Source organism: Cervus canadensis, chromosome 11 (genome assembly GCF_019320065.1).
Source record: "Cervus canadensis isolate Bull #8, Minnesota chromosome 11, ASM1932006v1, whole genome shotgun sequence".
Lineage (NCBI taxonomy): Eukaryota > Metazoa > Chordata > Mammalia > Artiodactyla > Cervidae > Cervus > Cervus canadensis.
In genome coordinates, this window is record NC_057396.1 from 19,350,971 (window position 1) to 19,363,905 (window position 12,935).

The following is a 12,935-nucleotide window of genomic DNA, read 5'->3' on the forward strand; positions in this document are numbered from 1 at the left end:
AACCTAGTATGTATATATCCTTTGTAAAAGTAGTAATATATAGATAGATAGATCAATGAAAAATTAGGAATTGAGACTATGGATTGGGGAATCATAAATATATTAGTAGGAAATGAAAATACATAAACATCTGAGCACCCAGATGAAACGCCAAAAATTTTAAGAGTATGTAACATACTTATATGTGTGTATCTATGCACATGCAAGCATACAAGAGGTAACAGTACCTCCAACTTTCCGAAATATTGTAAATTTAAAATATTATAAATCAACAATAACCTACTACACGCCCAAGATACTCACTACTCTATCTAAATGAACAGGCTAAAAAAGGCAGAACTATATTTTTGGTAGTGGTCATACAGCTACGTTCAGATTCCAAAAACTATGCTGAATCAAGGAGCTACTGTCACTGATGTAAATACATACCCATCAATACTTTTTCAATTAATCAACTACTTTTCTCCCAGAACTCCTGATTTTCTTCCCTGTATCTGCTACTCCTCCCAGAATCTTCTCTATCTCAGCAGTGAGACCAGTATCCACCCAGTTTCTCAAGTAAAATCAAGAAATCTTGATGCCTCTTCCCTTGTTCCAATTCAATCACAGTTCTACTGACTACCTCCAAACCGATCACCAGATTCTTTTCATCTGTACCATACCACCCTAGTTCACCACTGTCTCTTGTCAAGATTATTGTAAAAGTCTCCTAACTTGTCTTCTTGTTTCTATTCTCACCCCCCACCTTACAATTTAGGTTTCCACCTAGAAACCAGAACAATCTTTTAAAATTTTAAATTACATCAAATTACTTTCCTGATTAAAATCTTGGTGTGCTCTCATAACACCTAGAAAAGAAAACCCAAACTCAACACCCTGTTTCAAGGTCCCCCACAATCTGGGCCCTGATTATCTTATCCAAATTCCTATCAGAGTCCTTTTCACCCACTATGTTCCAACCACAGGATCTTGATATATACTAAATGTCCTCTCCTCTTGGAATTCTCTTTTCCTAGAGCTCTGCCATACTAGGAAAGTGCGTGGCTGGCATTTTTTTGTTCAGGTCTCAGTTTATGCCACCTCTTCATGGCCCTTCTCTAACTAGCCAGTCTAAAAGAATGCCTATAATCACTCCCTACCACTATGTTACCCTACCAGATTGCCAACAGTTTTTTCATTTATTTGGCTGCACTGGGGTCTTAGCTGCAGCATGTAGGATCTTTTGATACAGGGCACCAACTCTCTAGTTGTAGCACAAGGGCTTAGCAGTTGTGGCTTGAAGGCTTAGCTGCTCCACAGCTGATCCAAGCATGTTGGATCTTAGTTCCTTGACCAAGGATCACATCTATGTCCCCTGCATTACAAGGCAGATTCCCAACCACCAGGGAAGTCCCTTCATCATCAATTTGATCTCTAATATTTTATCTGTTTATTATGCTTTCTTTCATTAAAATATAAACTGCATGACAGCATGGTCCCGTATTTAACACTGAAAGCCAGAATGAAGAACAGTGCCTGATTCGTAGAAGGTTCTCAATAAATACTTTCTCAATGAATGACTAAGGCAGGAGCAGCAATTCTATCAGTGGTCACAGTGAACATACGCACATATATTTCACAACTAAACAAATAATTCTTTCAGCATCCATTGCTGTTAATACCACAACCAGACATGCCTCTTGATGAAAAGCAGCCTCCATCTAACAAAGTGATCCTACTGCCCCCAAAATATCAAACAAGCTCTCACTAAGCCTCTAGATCAGGATGGAGGCAAACACTGGCCAAATATGGAAAGCAGCTAGTTTCTGTAAATAAAATTTTCCTGGAACAGCACCATGCCCATTAGTTTACATATTACAGTGTGTGACATACAACAGCAGAGCTTTGTAGTTACAACAGAGACTGTCTGGTCCACAAAGCCTAAAATATTTAGTATCTGGCCCTTCACAGAAAAAATTCACAAATCTCCACTCTAGATTCAACTACCAATTTTGCAGGACAAAAGAAAACATTGAGTTATCCATGGGAAATGTAATCAACAAAATCTCAAATGAGGATTCTAAACCTGTGCTCTCCAATGTGACAACCATTATCCTACCTACTACCTACTTCTGAGTATCTGAAATGTAACTTGTACCACACATTCTAATGGTAGTTACTTTGGATATACTGGGTTAATAAAATACACTATTGAAATCAATTTCACCTGCTTTTCACTTTTTAAACTATGGCTACTGTGAAACTTAAAATTAACAGGTAGCTTACATTGTATTTCTGTTACATAGTGTTGTTTTAAACCATACTTTATGAATAGTAAAAATGCAAAGAAAAGTAAGGAGGTGGTTACCACAAAAATCAAGATACAATCAAGTGTTACAGTCTTAAGTGGGTAGGGAGTAGGAACTAGGAGGGGTGTTTGGGAGGCAGATCATGCTGGGCTTCCTGGATAATGGCTATCAAAGTTCTGTCTCCTTTCATAGATGAAAGTTATGGGATAACATGCCTTGTAATACTTAAGATGCATATTCACTTTATACTGCTTTGTATATATTAATACACTTAAAAAAATATTTTGAAAGATTTATCATCTTCAGATCTAGAATCTGAAAACGAGACTCAAGGTATGTATCTGCTGCTCTTGATCCTGTACACATACAGTGATCTGGGCAGGAACTAGGTAAATTGTCCTTCTGGAGTCCAGGAACTCTGGGGGCTGATTCGCCAAAGCACCATACAGAAGAGCACTACGGCTTAGCGGTGAAGGTCACAACTCTGGAGCTAAGCTGCCTAGACTCAAGTCCGCACTCCAACACTGCCCACTATGCAACCATGAGCAATTTACTCCAATTCCTGTGCCTGTTTCCAAATATGTAAAATGGAAGTAATGACCTCATGGGGCTGTTGTAAGGGCTGAATCACTTCACATATGTAAAACACTTAAAACAGGCTGAAAAATATTCATTTGGGTGCTTACTAGTATATTATTATTGCTTTTTGTTGTTATTTAGTCGCTAAGTCGTGTCTGACTCTTTTGCGACCCCATGGACTGTAGCCTGCCAGTCTCCTCTTCCATGAGGTTTCCCAGGCAAGAATGAACACTAGAGTGGGTTGCCATTTCCCCCTCCAGAGGATCTTCCCAAACCAAGGATTGAACCCGCGTCTCCTGCATTGGCAGATGGATTCTTTACCACTGAGTCACCAGGAAACCCAATATTATTGCTAATTTCTACACCGATGAGATGGAGATCCTTGGGTTTATAACTGCCCTCATGCAAAGTTATCCTATACACTCATACAGAGGATGCAGAGGGGTCAAAGAGCTTTCCCAATACATGCTATGCTTGTTTATCTGAAAGCCAAAAATTCCAGGACACATTACTGTCCCACAATAATTCAGCCTGCAGTACCCAAAGGTATAGTTACTCTTTAATGTGGCTTTGGCCTTCCTTCCTACTTATGGCTCCCAATTCCTTGACTTCCCTTCAACAGCTGCTAAATGGAAAAGAAAATCATGATTTGGCTAAGAAAGAATTATAAGGACACTGGGATGGGTAATCTTAAACTTTAGCCAGGCCAGAATTAAGTAATAATTCTGAAAAAAATGATCTTAACATGAGTACCAAAACATCCAAGGAAATTCTTCAAATGTAAGAGCATATTTGTGTACTTTAATTACCTGTTCATCTGAAGCTAGATTAGTGAACAAAGGAACGATTTCACTTTTCACACTGTCTAATTCCAAAACTTTTGCAAATTCACCCAATTTGGAAGCAGCAGCACGTCGGACCATTGGTGTGTCATCTGAGCACAAGGAACGGAAGTACCTGTAGCAAATAAAATAATGAAGGTATTTCCTGTTACATGCCACTGATTAAGCATCCCCCCAACACACAAAGAAATTTCAGAGGTTTTCTCCTACAAACATCAGGCATTAGACTTCTACTCATAGCAGTAACAAAGGAAAACCCACTGGTATGTTCACTTGGACATTCCTAACAGTTGTCATCAATCTGACTACCCTGATACCAGCCACTCATTGGTAACAGGGTACTGTGTGACCTGTCAGCTGTGAGCTCCCAATAACCCCCCAAAATACCATATCTTACTGTCTAATTTCTCCTTTGACAGCAATGGAAGCCCTGGGATAGCAAACGCTGAACAAACCACATGCGGATGTGCGAGAGGTGAACCAATCCCCACTCGCCAAGCGTTTCACCAGAGGTACGAAGTGAGCCTCCAGAGCCACTGGCGTGTGCTCCTGCGAGATCTGCCTCAGGGACTCCACAGCCTTATCTCGAACCACAGTCTCTTCCACAGTTGCCAGGCTTTCCAGAGGAGGCTGGAGAGACCAAAATGGAAAACCAGAGAGAAAACTTAGTCAGGTTAGATACAGATTACCGCCTTTTAAAGTGACTGATGGGAGGTGGGACAAGTAACCAGAATGTTAGCTACATCACACCAAATGGTTACTTTCAGTTCACAGGGTGATAACATACGGTGTGTGCAACCTGAAGACACGACTTCTGTAGGACAGCCAAGATTTCATGTCCCAGATGGCAATTCCCAGATGGTGTCTACGAATGACATGGTGGAAGAGACCTGACACAATATTAATATTATTGTGAGCTGAATCACTAGATTTAAAAGCTCTGTAGCCAAATTCGACAGAATCATGTATGTTTCCTCAAGAGTAAGTGCAAAAACATGACCACCACCAGGCACCACAATTACATGAGGACACCACATCAGAACACTGAGTCCATGGCGTCTGGAGTATCATTCTACCATTCCTGGAGTGGAAGTTACCTCTGCCAATTCACTCCACGCCACTGACTTTTCCAAACTATTAAAGGCTGAGTGCAAAATTACTTTTCTCAGAATACATACAGGATTTTTTCATGAGCCAGACACAGAGTGGGAGTTTATGAAAGAACAATTAAATGAAAGGTACAGAGATAACAGGAAACCTTGCCTGCAGCTTTAGAAACAGTAGAGACCAAAGCCCTGGCCCAGGCCCTGACGAGGACAGTGGGTGAATATGGCACAGCCCAGGGAGAAGTACAGAGGGCTGACTCTCTGAACTGCTGCTCTTCCGGGTTTGCACTCGGTCCCGACAGATTCAGGATACACCATGAAGTGCCGATGTTAAAGAAAACCCACGTGTAGAACTGACCAGGAGAGTGAAACAGAATCATGAGTTAAAGGAAACAAGGGTGTCTACATAATACATTTCAAAAATTATTTGATACAAGGTACTCAGCTTTCCTAAGGGAAATTTCAGAAGCCCTCTGAAAAGATATTGCTTTCTTAAAAGCAAAGCCCTTACATGATCTGTCCATTGCCTTCTCTGACCTCTTCTCATGCAGTATCACTGATAATCTCTATCACTGCTACAGAAGAACAAACTCCTGTCTCTTGATTGAAACTTGGCCTATTTCTCCATGACCTTTTCCTACAGCCCTGGGACCACCAATTCTGCCTACTCTAACACCAACAGTTTATACTCTTGCAATCAACCAGTTTCACGCTTCCAAGGCTCCTGAACTCTTTCTTTTAAAATGATAATTACTTTTATATTCTAGCACTGAGGAAAGGGAAGAAATAAGGCCATGATTTCTTTGCGCTAGTTTACTTTTTTTGGGGGGGGGGGGTGTCGTTTGACTTTTCTTCTTAATTCTTTAAAGATTTACTTTATTCAAGTACAGTGCTCTTACAATGTTATGTTAATTTCTGCTGTACAGGAAATTGATTCAGTTATACATATACATTCTTTCCCATCATCGTTTTATCACAGGACATTGAATACAGTTTTATATTCTAATGGAGGAAGATACAACTAATCAAGAAAATAACTAGATGGTGTTGAATGCTCTGTAAAGAGAACAGGGGGAATTTCCTGGCGGCCTAATGGTTAGCACTCTGTGCTTTCATTGCTGAGGACCAGGGTTCAATCCCTGGTTGGGGAACTAAGATCCCACAAGCTGTGTGGTACAGCCAAAGAGGGGGTAAAAACAAAGATGATGTGGTAAGGGGTGATTGGGGAAGAAATTTCAGGTTGAGAGGTCAGGGAAGGCATTGCTGAGATGCATTAAAGCTGGCATCTAAATGATAAGGAGTCAGTCATAGGAAGCTCAAAAACACATGTTATTATACGGACTATCCAGGGCAATAAGCTTGGTGTATTCAAAGAACAGAAGGAAGACTATTGTGAATGGAATGAGGTTACTAAGAGGGAACATGATATGAGATAAGCTTATAGGGGCAAATTTTATAAACTAAGGTACAAACTAAGGTAGAAATTATGAATTTTCTAAGAACCATGGCAGGGAGTGAGTGATCCATCTCTGGGTGAACAGTGAACTGTAGTGGTGGGGCAGAAGGCATGAGTGGAAAGCAACTAGATTACTACAATAATCTAAAGGAAAGACCATGTGGTCTAGAAAGACCAGTGGAGAGATGACCTAGGTGGTAGTAGAGATGGAAGAAAGAGAACTGATTCGGAATACATGCAAAATCTACAGGAGTTACTGACGGATTAGATGTGGGAAGTGAGGGGAAACGGTTTAAAGAATGTCTTCCAGGTTTTGGCTGTGCAACTAACTGGGTAGATGGTGATGCCATTTACTGCAATGGGACAACTAATTAGGATACATTTTGGGGAAAAAACTGAGTCCTGTTTTAGACGTACTAAATTTGAAATGCCTGTTTGACACCCAAGTAGAAAAATCATAGCAGATATATAGAGACTAACACAGATATTTATATCTTTCTACATATAATCTATATCTGGAACTCCATGGAAAGGTCAGAGGTAAAGATAGAAGTCATGAGAGTCAGCAATATAATACAGCCAATATTGAAGCCTTGAAGCATACAACCCCATCATCCTGGGCAGCTGTCAAATTCCTAGTCATCTTTCACACCCTAGTTCAGACATTCTCTCCCAAAGAGATCTTCCCTGATCACCCTGGGTTAATCCCTTTCTCTTTTATGTCTTCAAATTTTTCCATCTAACACCACATAGTAATTACTTGTTGACACAAAAGGACAGAGGCCTTATTACACTCACAATGCTCATCTTTAACATGAACATTGTAACTTCAGTGCCTGATACAGAAGGTTCTCAATAAATGTCAACTGAATTAAACTGAATTCATGAAATTCACAAAGGAAGTCAGAACCAAAAGTTACACTTACAATTAAAGACAAAACTAATAAACATTTCCAAAGCCACAGCATTGTTAGATGAGAATTAAGATTTCCACTATAAGAGGGAAAAAATCATGAACAGAAACAATCCAGTCCTTTTTCTCCTAACTGCTAAAGTAACAAGTCAGAAAAGAGAAAGTTCCCACATTCACAACCAGAAAAAATAAGAAAGGTTGAGTCCAAAATGCCTAAATTATATGTTCTCTCAATAGCTAACACTGTGACTATCCATAAAAAGATCTGCATAAAAAATGCTGCACTGTGCCTATCACCAAACAATGTACTATTTATACTGCAAAAGTTCTAGAAGGAGAGCAGGCAGAATATACTCACCAACAAACAGTGGGCAAAGTCAGGACCTCCCACCAGGCCAGTGAAATTTCCCAGCTGCTCAGCAAGAGCTAACAGTACCTCATCTTCATCATAAATTGTATCTGGAAATGACAAGAACCCAGTACTCATCAACAAAGATAGCTGGCCCAAAGCTGGACACTCACACAAAACTAGGAAGAGACTCCATATGTAACTAGACAATCTGTCGCCATCCTAACAGCCTTTTCCTCCTTCTCAGTCAAGTGTCTTCATGGATTTGTTTCACAGAAGGAACTAGAAATTCATAATCGCACATCAACTACTTTTCTATTAGCTAAATAGTTAATATCTGAATATGTCCGGCCACAACATTACAATATATGCTCTGCCCTGTTTCTTCACAGTAGAAACAACAGGCTCAGTTTAGTACTTACTAATACTATGGGCAACAAATTCAAAACAACAGTCCAAGTTTTGAAAGCCACTGTAAAACAGAAATGCCCAGACATTTCCTCAAAGAGTCACATACCTGTAAGGAATGGCAGCAGTTCAGTTCGTGTCCTTTCTACTCCAAGTGCTAGAGCAATTGTTGATAATTTCTTAATACTATTGAGACGGAGCTTTAAAAAAAAAAAGTAGAAGAATGAAGTAAAGCAGCAGTTGCTATTTAGACCAAAAGAGAGTACCTACAAACAGGTGAGGTAATTGCATACAGGTAAGAAGGAAAAAAAACCTTTAATTTACACTTTATTCTATGAGGAACCTCAAAAACAAGGGAACACGCCTTCTTTAGCTAAAGTAAGATTTCTCAGGCGAAACCCTCTGACGGGCCCATTAAAGAAATGAAAGAAAATACAATATCAGGAAAAGCGAGACAATTTTAAAAAGAGATTACTTTAGCAGTGGTGAAGCAGGTGAGATGGTTGAGTACCACGCCGGGCTTTTCAAAGTTCCATCAGAGCTGACATCCCGCCTCCTTTAAGTTAGTTTAGCCACCCCACCTAATTTCCACTCAAGCCGGGCCAGTTTCTAGCAGGGCGCGAGGAAGGCAGTCATTCCCCTGCATTTCATAAGACGCCTCGGCGTCCTGCAGCCCCTCGGGCCCCGCGCCGCCCGCCTCCCGCTCGCCACGCTACGGGCGCCGCCGGCCCCGGGCTGGACGCGGCGTCCTCAGCCCGGCCCAGAAAGACCGCCCGGGCGGCAAGCCGGTTCCCCCACAAGCAACCAGAACCAGGTGGGACGCCGGGCCGCCGCCTCGGCGGGTCAGAACACGGCGTGAGGGGCAGGCTCCGGGGCCGCCGGGTCGAGCCACCAGAACCCCTCACGGGTCCCTCCCCTCCTCCCCGTCAAGTTTCCACTCCGAGTCCCGGCTTTCAATCCCGGGCCTCCCCCCACCACAGGTGCCGGCTGGCCCCCTTCCCTACCACGCGCCAGGCCGAGCCCGCGTCCGCTGCCGGGCCCGACTCCAATACCTGCACGTCCTCATTGCGGAGCTCGTCGATTAAGACCGCGATGGGGTAGAGTGAATCGTCTCCATCTCCGCCGGCGGCCCCTGAGCCGGTGGCAGGCCCCGCCGCGCCCGCCATGTTCTTCCTCCTCCGCCTGGTCTCAGCCGCCCGCTGCGCGCCCAGGCCCCGCCCCGCGCCCAGGCCCCGCCCCGCGCCCTGGCCCCGCCCCGCGCCCTGGCCCCGCCCCGCGCCCTGAGAGGCGGGGCTTAGGCCGGAGGTCGGCGGGAGCCGGAGTCCGGGAACCGAGTGTCTGCTGAGCGGGTAGAGACCCCCGCCAGGTCCCCGTTTCCGGAGCTGTAGGTCTGAACTCCAAAAGACAGGTGGGCTTAGAAGGCGAAAGGAGCCCCCGTGTCCTTTTCCCAGGCGAAAGAAACAGGGGCAGGGATTCATCCTGCTCGTGCTGATCTGAAGGCGTCCGGAACCTACCTGAGTGACTTGTGCTGTGCCCTCTTGGGACTCAGGGGACCAAGAGGATGCCCGAGGCCAGGAGGAAAAAAGACTTAGCGCCTCCCTCCCCCGACTTCATCCTGGCCCGGAGCCATTTGGGTCTCCAGCCCTAATTTCCCCCGCTATATCCTCAGGCTTCCACAAGCTTCCACAGAACCCCTCCACCCCTTCCTCCGGCCTGTGCGCCAGAATTGTATCTGGCTCCTGCTCCTTAAGACAAATACCGCGGGCGGTGAGAGAAAATGAACAGTGCTATCCAAACTCCCCAGTCAATATTTTTTCCGCTTTCTCCATGCAAGCTGTTAAAAACATGCTGCGCTCTTGTTTTTGTGTTTCTTTTCAGTTTGGTACTGGAATGCTGCCTTCTGTTGTATTTTCTTTCTCCTATTTTTTAGGTCTTTAGCATGCTAGAAGTACAACAATCAAGCAAAACTAGGACAAGCTTTAATCCTTCCAAATTGGGTGAAGCGGCTACTTTGCTTGTACAAGAAAGGCTAACCTGACCTCTCTAGAACTCCCAAGAGTCCTCAAAGGCAGCGGTGGGAGGAGGTCCGAGGGTATGAGAGTTCTTGCAAAGTTTAGTAGGAAGTTTCCATTTACCCTTGTGCAGGCAGCATGGAATAACTAGAATGTCCTGTCTTTTTTGTTTGTTTTGGACTATAAGCAGCTAAGAGTGATAGCTAGCTGTGGTGATCACAAGTTCTGAAATGGTAATTCTATGTGTCTGATGAATAAAAAAGGAAAAATATCAATAAATCTAATTTAAGGGACTTTAAAAAAAATGGGGTTCTTGGAAGTAAACACAGTAGATAAGGCTTTTGATCGTAGTGTAAGTTTGGGAACCAGTGAATCTGAACAGTAATTCTTAATTTAGGCATTCTGGATTATTTGAAATGACCATTTTATAACCTGGTATTGCCTTGTGATTTCAATACCTGCATTTGCATGTGTGTCTTAGTGGTGCTTTTACTATTCTGGGATCATGAGAAAAGGACAGAGGTGGATTTAAAATGAAAATGTGTTTTCATGCACAAAATGAAAGCCAAACCACATCATAGACTGCACTGTCACAGTAGTTCTTTTCTGTTGAAAAGAACATACTTTTCTGTTGAAAAGTGGTGAGAAAATTGAGATAATAGGTCACTTGGTGGTATAGGTATGTTGAACTCAAAAGAAGCTGAGCTTTCACAGGAATACCATAATCACAATACAAGGGATAATTTAGTCTCAGCAAAATACATCATCTGCCATGTTAAATTGCTATAATATTAATTTGAATGGTATTAGTTTTGTGATATCATTTGTATTTAACTTGTAAATTTATATTTTTTAGTTATATAAGAACTATAAATAAAAGATCATTATATGCTTACTTTATTTTTGTACATTTAAGTAACACTGTAAACTGAGAGTTTTCAAGATTTTCCAAGTACTACACAAGTTGGAGAAAAAGAAAATTAAGAGGTTTTTTTGATTTAGTCCTCTAACCAGAAGACCAGAGCGGGGTTCCTATTGACATGAGGAAGAGGAATCTATTCTCTTGAAAGTCTTCATCAGACTTCCCTGGCAGTCCAGTGGTTAAGACTCTGGTTAGGGAACTGAGATCCTGTATGATGAAGCAGGCCAAAAAAAAAAAAAGTCAGAAATGATAAAGGAAGCAAGCCCAGAAAGAAGCACATTAAGTCAGTTCCACATCATCTCTCAGGGCAGATATTAACTCAAGTTTAGACAAGCTTCAATACGCTAAATATAAAAACTAGTACACTGACGGATGCTAAGCTATTTTGTTAAAACTCAAATACACTTTGCTTACCCAAGCACAATGAATTGGACACCTATGAAATAACTATGATTAAATATGAAATCACAAGCTGAGAAAATAGGCCCCAGAAGATTGCCTGGTTTGAGAGTCATCAATTCTGGACTTCAGTTCCCACCTCTGTGGCTGACTCATCACGACTTACCTCTCCCTATGCCTCAGGTCCACCTCCACCCCCTCACCCTCAATAAAATGGAGCTAACCATCTCTGACTCCCTTTCCAGTTACTGTGATTATGTGAGAATGAAGCAGACAGTAAACATGGAGATGCTAGTAAATCCTTCAATAAAGAAAGTGATTAAAATACATAGACTGCAGCAGAAAGAGCCTATTTCAAAAATTGGGCTGAATGGAAACTGGAACTAAATCTAAGACCGTCTTTTGGGGAATGTGGTCTACTGACAATCTATATCACCTAAAATGCTTGTTAAAAATGCAGATTCCTGGCCTACACCCAGGATCTACTGAATGAGAATCCTTGAGAATGGGGCACATTTTTACCATGCCCTTTGATGATTTTAATGTACACTGATATTCAAAAGTCATTAATTTGATAAGTTTATCCGGAAAAATCATTTCCAGGTCAACAAGGAGACATCTGCTCAGGAAGAGTCTGCTCAGGTAGCCTCTGGAGGCTGCCTCTGTCCAGAAAAAGCGAATGACAACTACAGTTGCTCATCGCTAAACAGTTCTGTCCCTTTTGGTTGTGGGTTTTGCCAGTTAAACAGATCCCTCCTTTGCGGGATTCCTGGAAGCTAGCAAAGCGCTATGAATACAGTCCTGTGGCGCTGAGCTGTTTCCACACCCCTTCTCCCCTGTTGCTCCCTCTGGTCTCCTTTCCCTGTCCCACACCCACAAGAAACTAGTGACCCTGGAGCACCAGGGGCAACCACTGAGATGAGACAGGATTGGAGGCAACCCCTGGGAAGCACGGTGACATGCTCAGCACAAAAGCACTGGATTCGGACACCCACATACAGTTCACTTATCCAGTCAATCAAAGGAAGACAAGGTGAGACTTGCCATTCCTGGTCAGATGAAGCAGGGAGAATACTGAGAAGCCCAAGCTGACGGGATCCACGGCTCTGAGTGTCGCAATAGAAAAGGGTTAGTCCTAAGGAAGGCTGAATGACATCACCGTGTTCTCCTGCCTCTTGCTTCACGTGTACTAGGGTTGCCTCTTCCACAGAGCTCTACAAGTAAGCACTCCTTCAAGGGCTGATCTGTTCCAAAGTCACCCCACTGGGAGTGAAGGCTGAGTGCAGAGAGAGAACTGTGTGCATAGGTGGTTCTCTCAGGGCAGACTCAGAAGCATCATTCTATTGAGAGAGGCATCGAGAAAGAGGTGGGTGGCTCAGTTCAGGCACAGAAAACCAGAGGCAGATACAGATACTTTCCAACTCTCTTCACTTAGCCAGGTGAACCTGGGAAACCGATTCCCAGGTCTGCACTTAATTCATGGCAGAGTAGTAATTATCACCGTAGCATTAATGACATTTCAAATTTATGTTTATACAAAGAATGTCCTCATTCTGTGAGACTCAAATATTTGCCCCTCACCTTTACCTTGATAATTTCTTCTTCTTTCTCTTTTTCCATTTTGTGGCAAAATTTTAATCTCAACATTATGGATGGGAATA

The 12,935-nt window shown here is 42.7% G+C and overlaps 1 protein-coding gene across 4 annotated transcripts in view; it reads right to left on the reverse strand.

The window, feature by feature from the left end:
- PPP2R1B (protein phosphatase 2 scaffold subunit Abeta) overlaps positions 1 to 9,151 on the reverse strand; it is a 35,308-nt gene extending 26,157 nt beyond the window's left edge. For all 4 annotated transcript variants that reach the window (XM_043482597.1, XM_043482598.1, XM_043482599.1 and 1 more), the window contains exons 1-5: positions 8,994 to 9,151; positions 8,051 to 8,141; positions 7,543 to 7,643; positions 4,107 to 4,339; positions 3,677 to 3,824 (exon numbers count right to left, since the gene is read on the reverse strand). In XM_043482597.1, coding sequence (XP_043338532.1) covers positions 3,677 to 3,824; positions 4,107 to 4,339; positions 7,543 to 7,643; positions 8,051 to 8,141; positions 8,994 to 9,107 — 687 coding nt within the window. In that variant the 5' untranslated portion in view covers positions 9,108 to 9,151. The remainder of the gene's footprint in view (positions 1 to 3,676; positions 3,825 to 4,106; positions 4,340 to 7,542; positions 7,644 to 8,050; positions 8,142 to 8,993) is intronic.
- Positions 9,152 to 12,935: the final 3,784 nt, after the last annotated feature.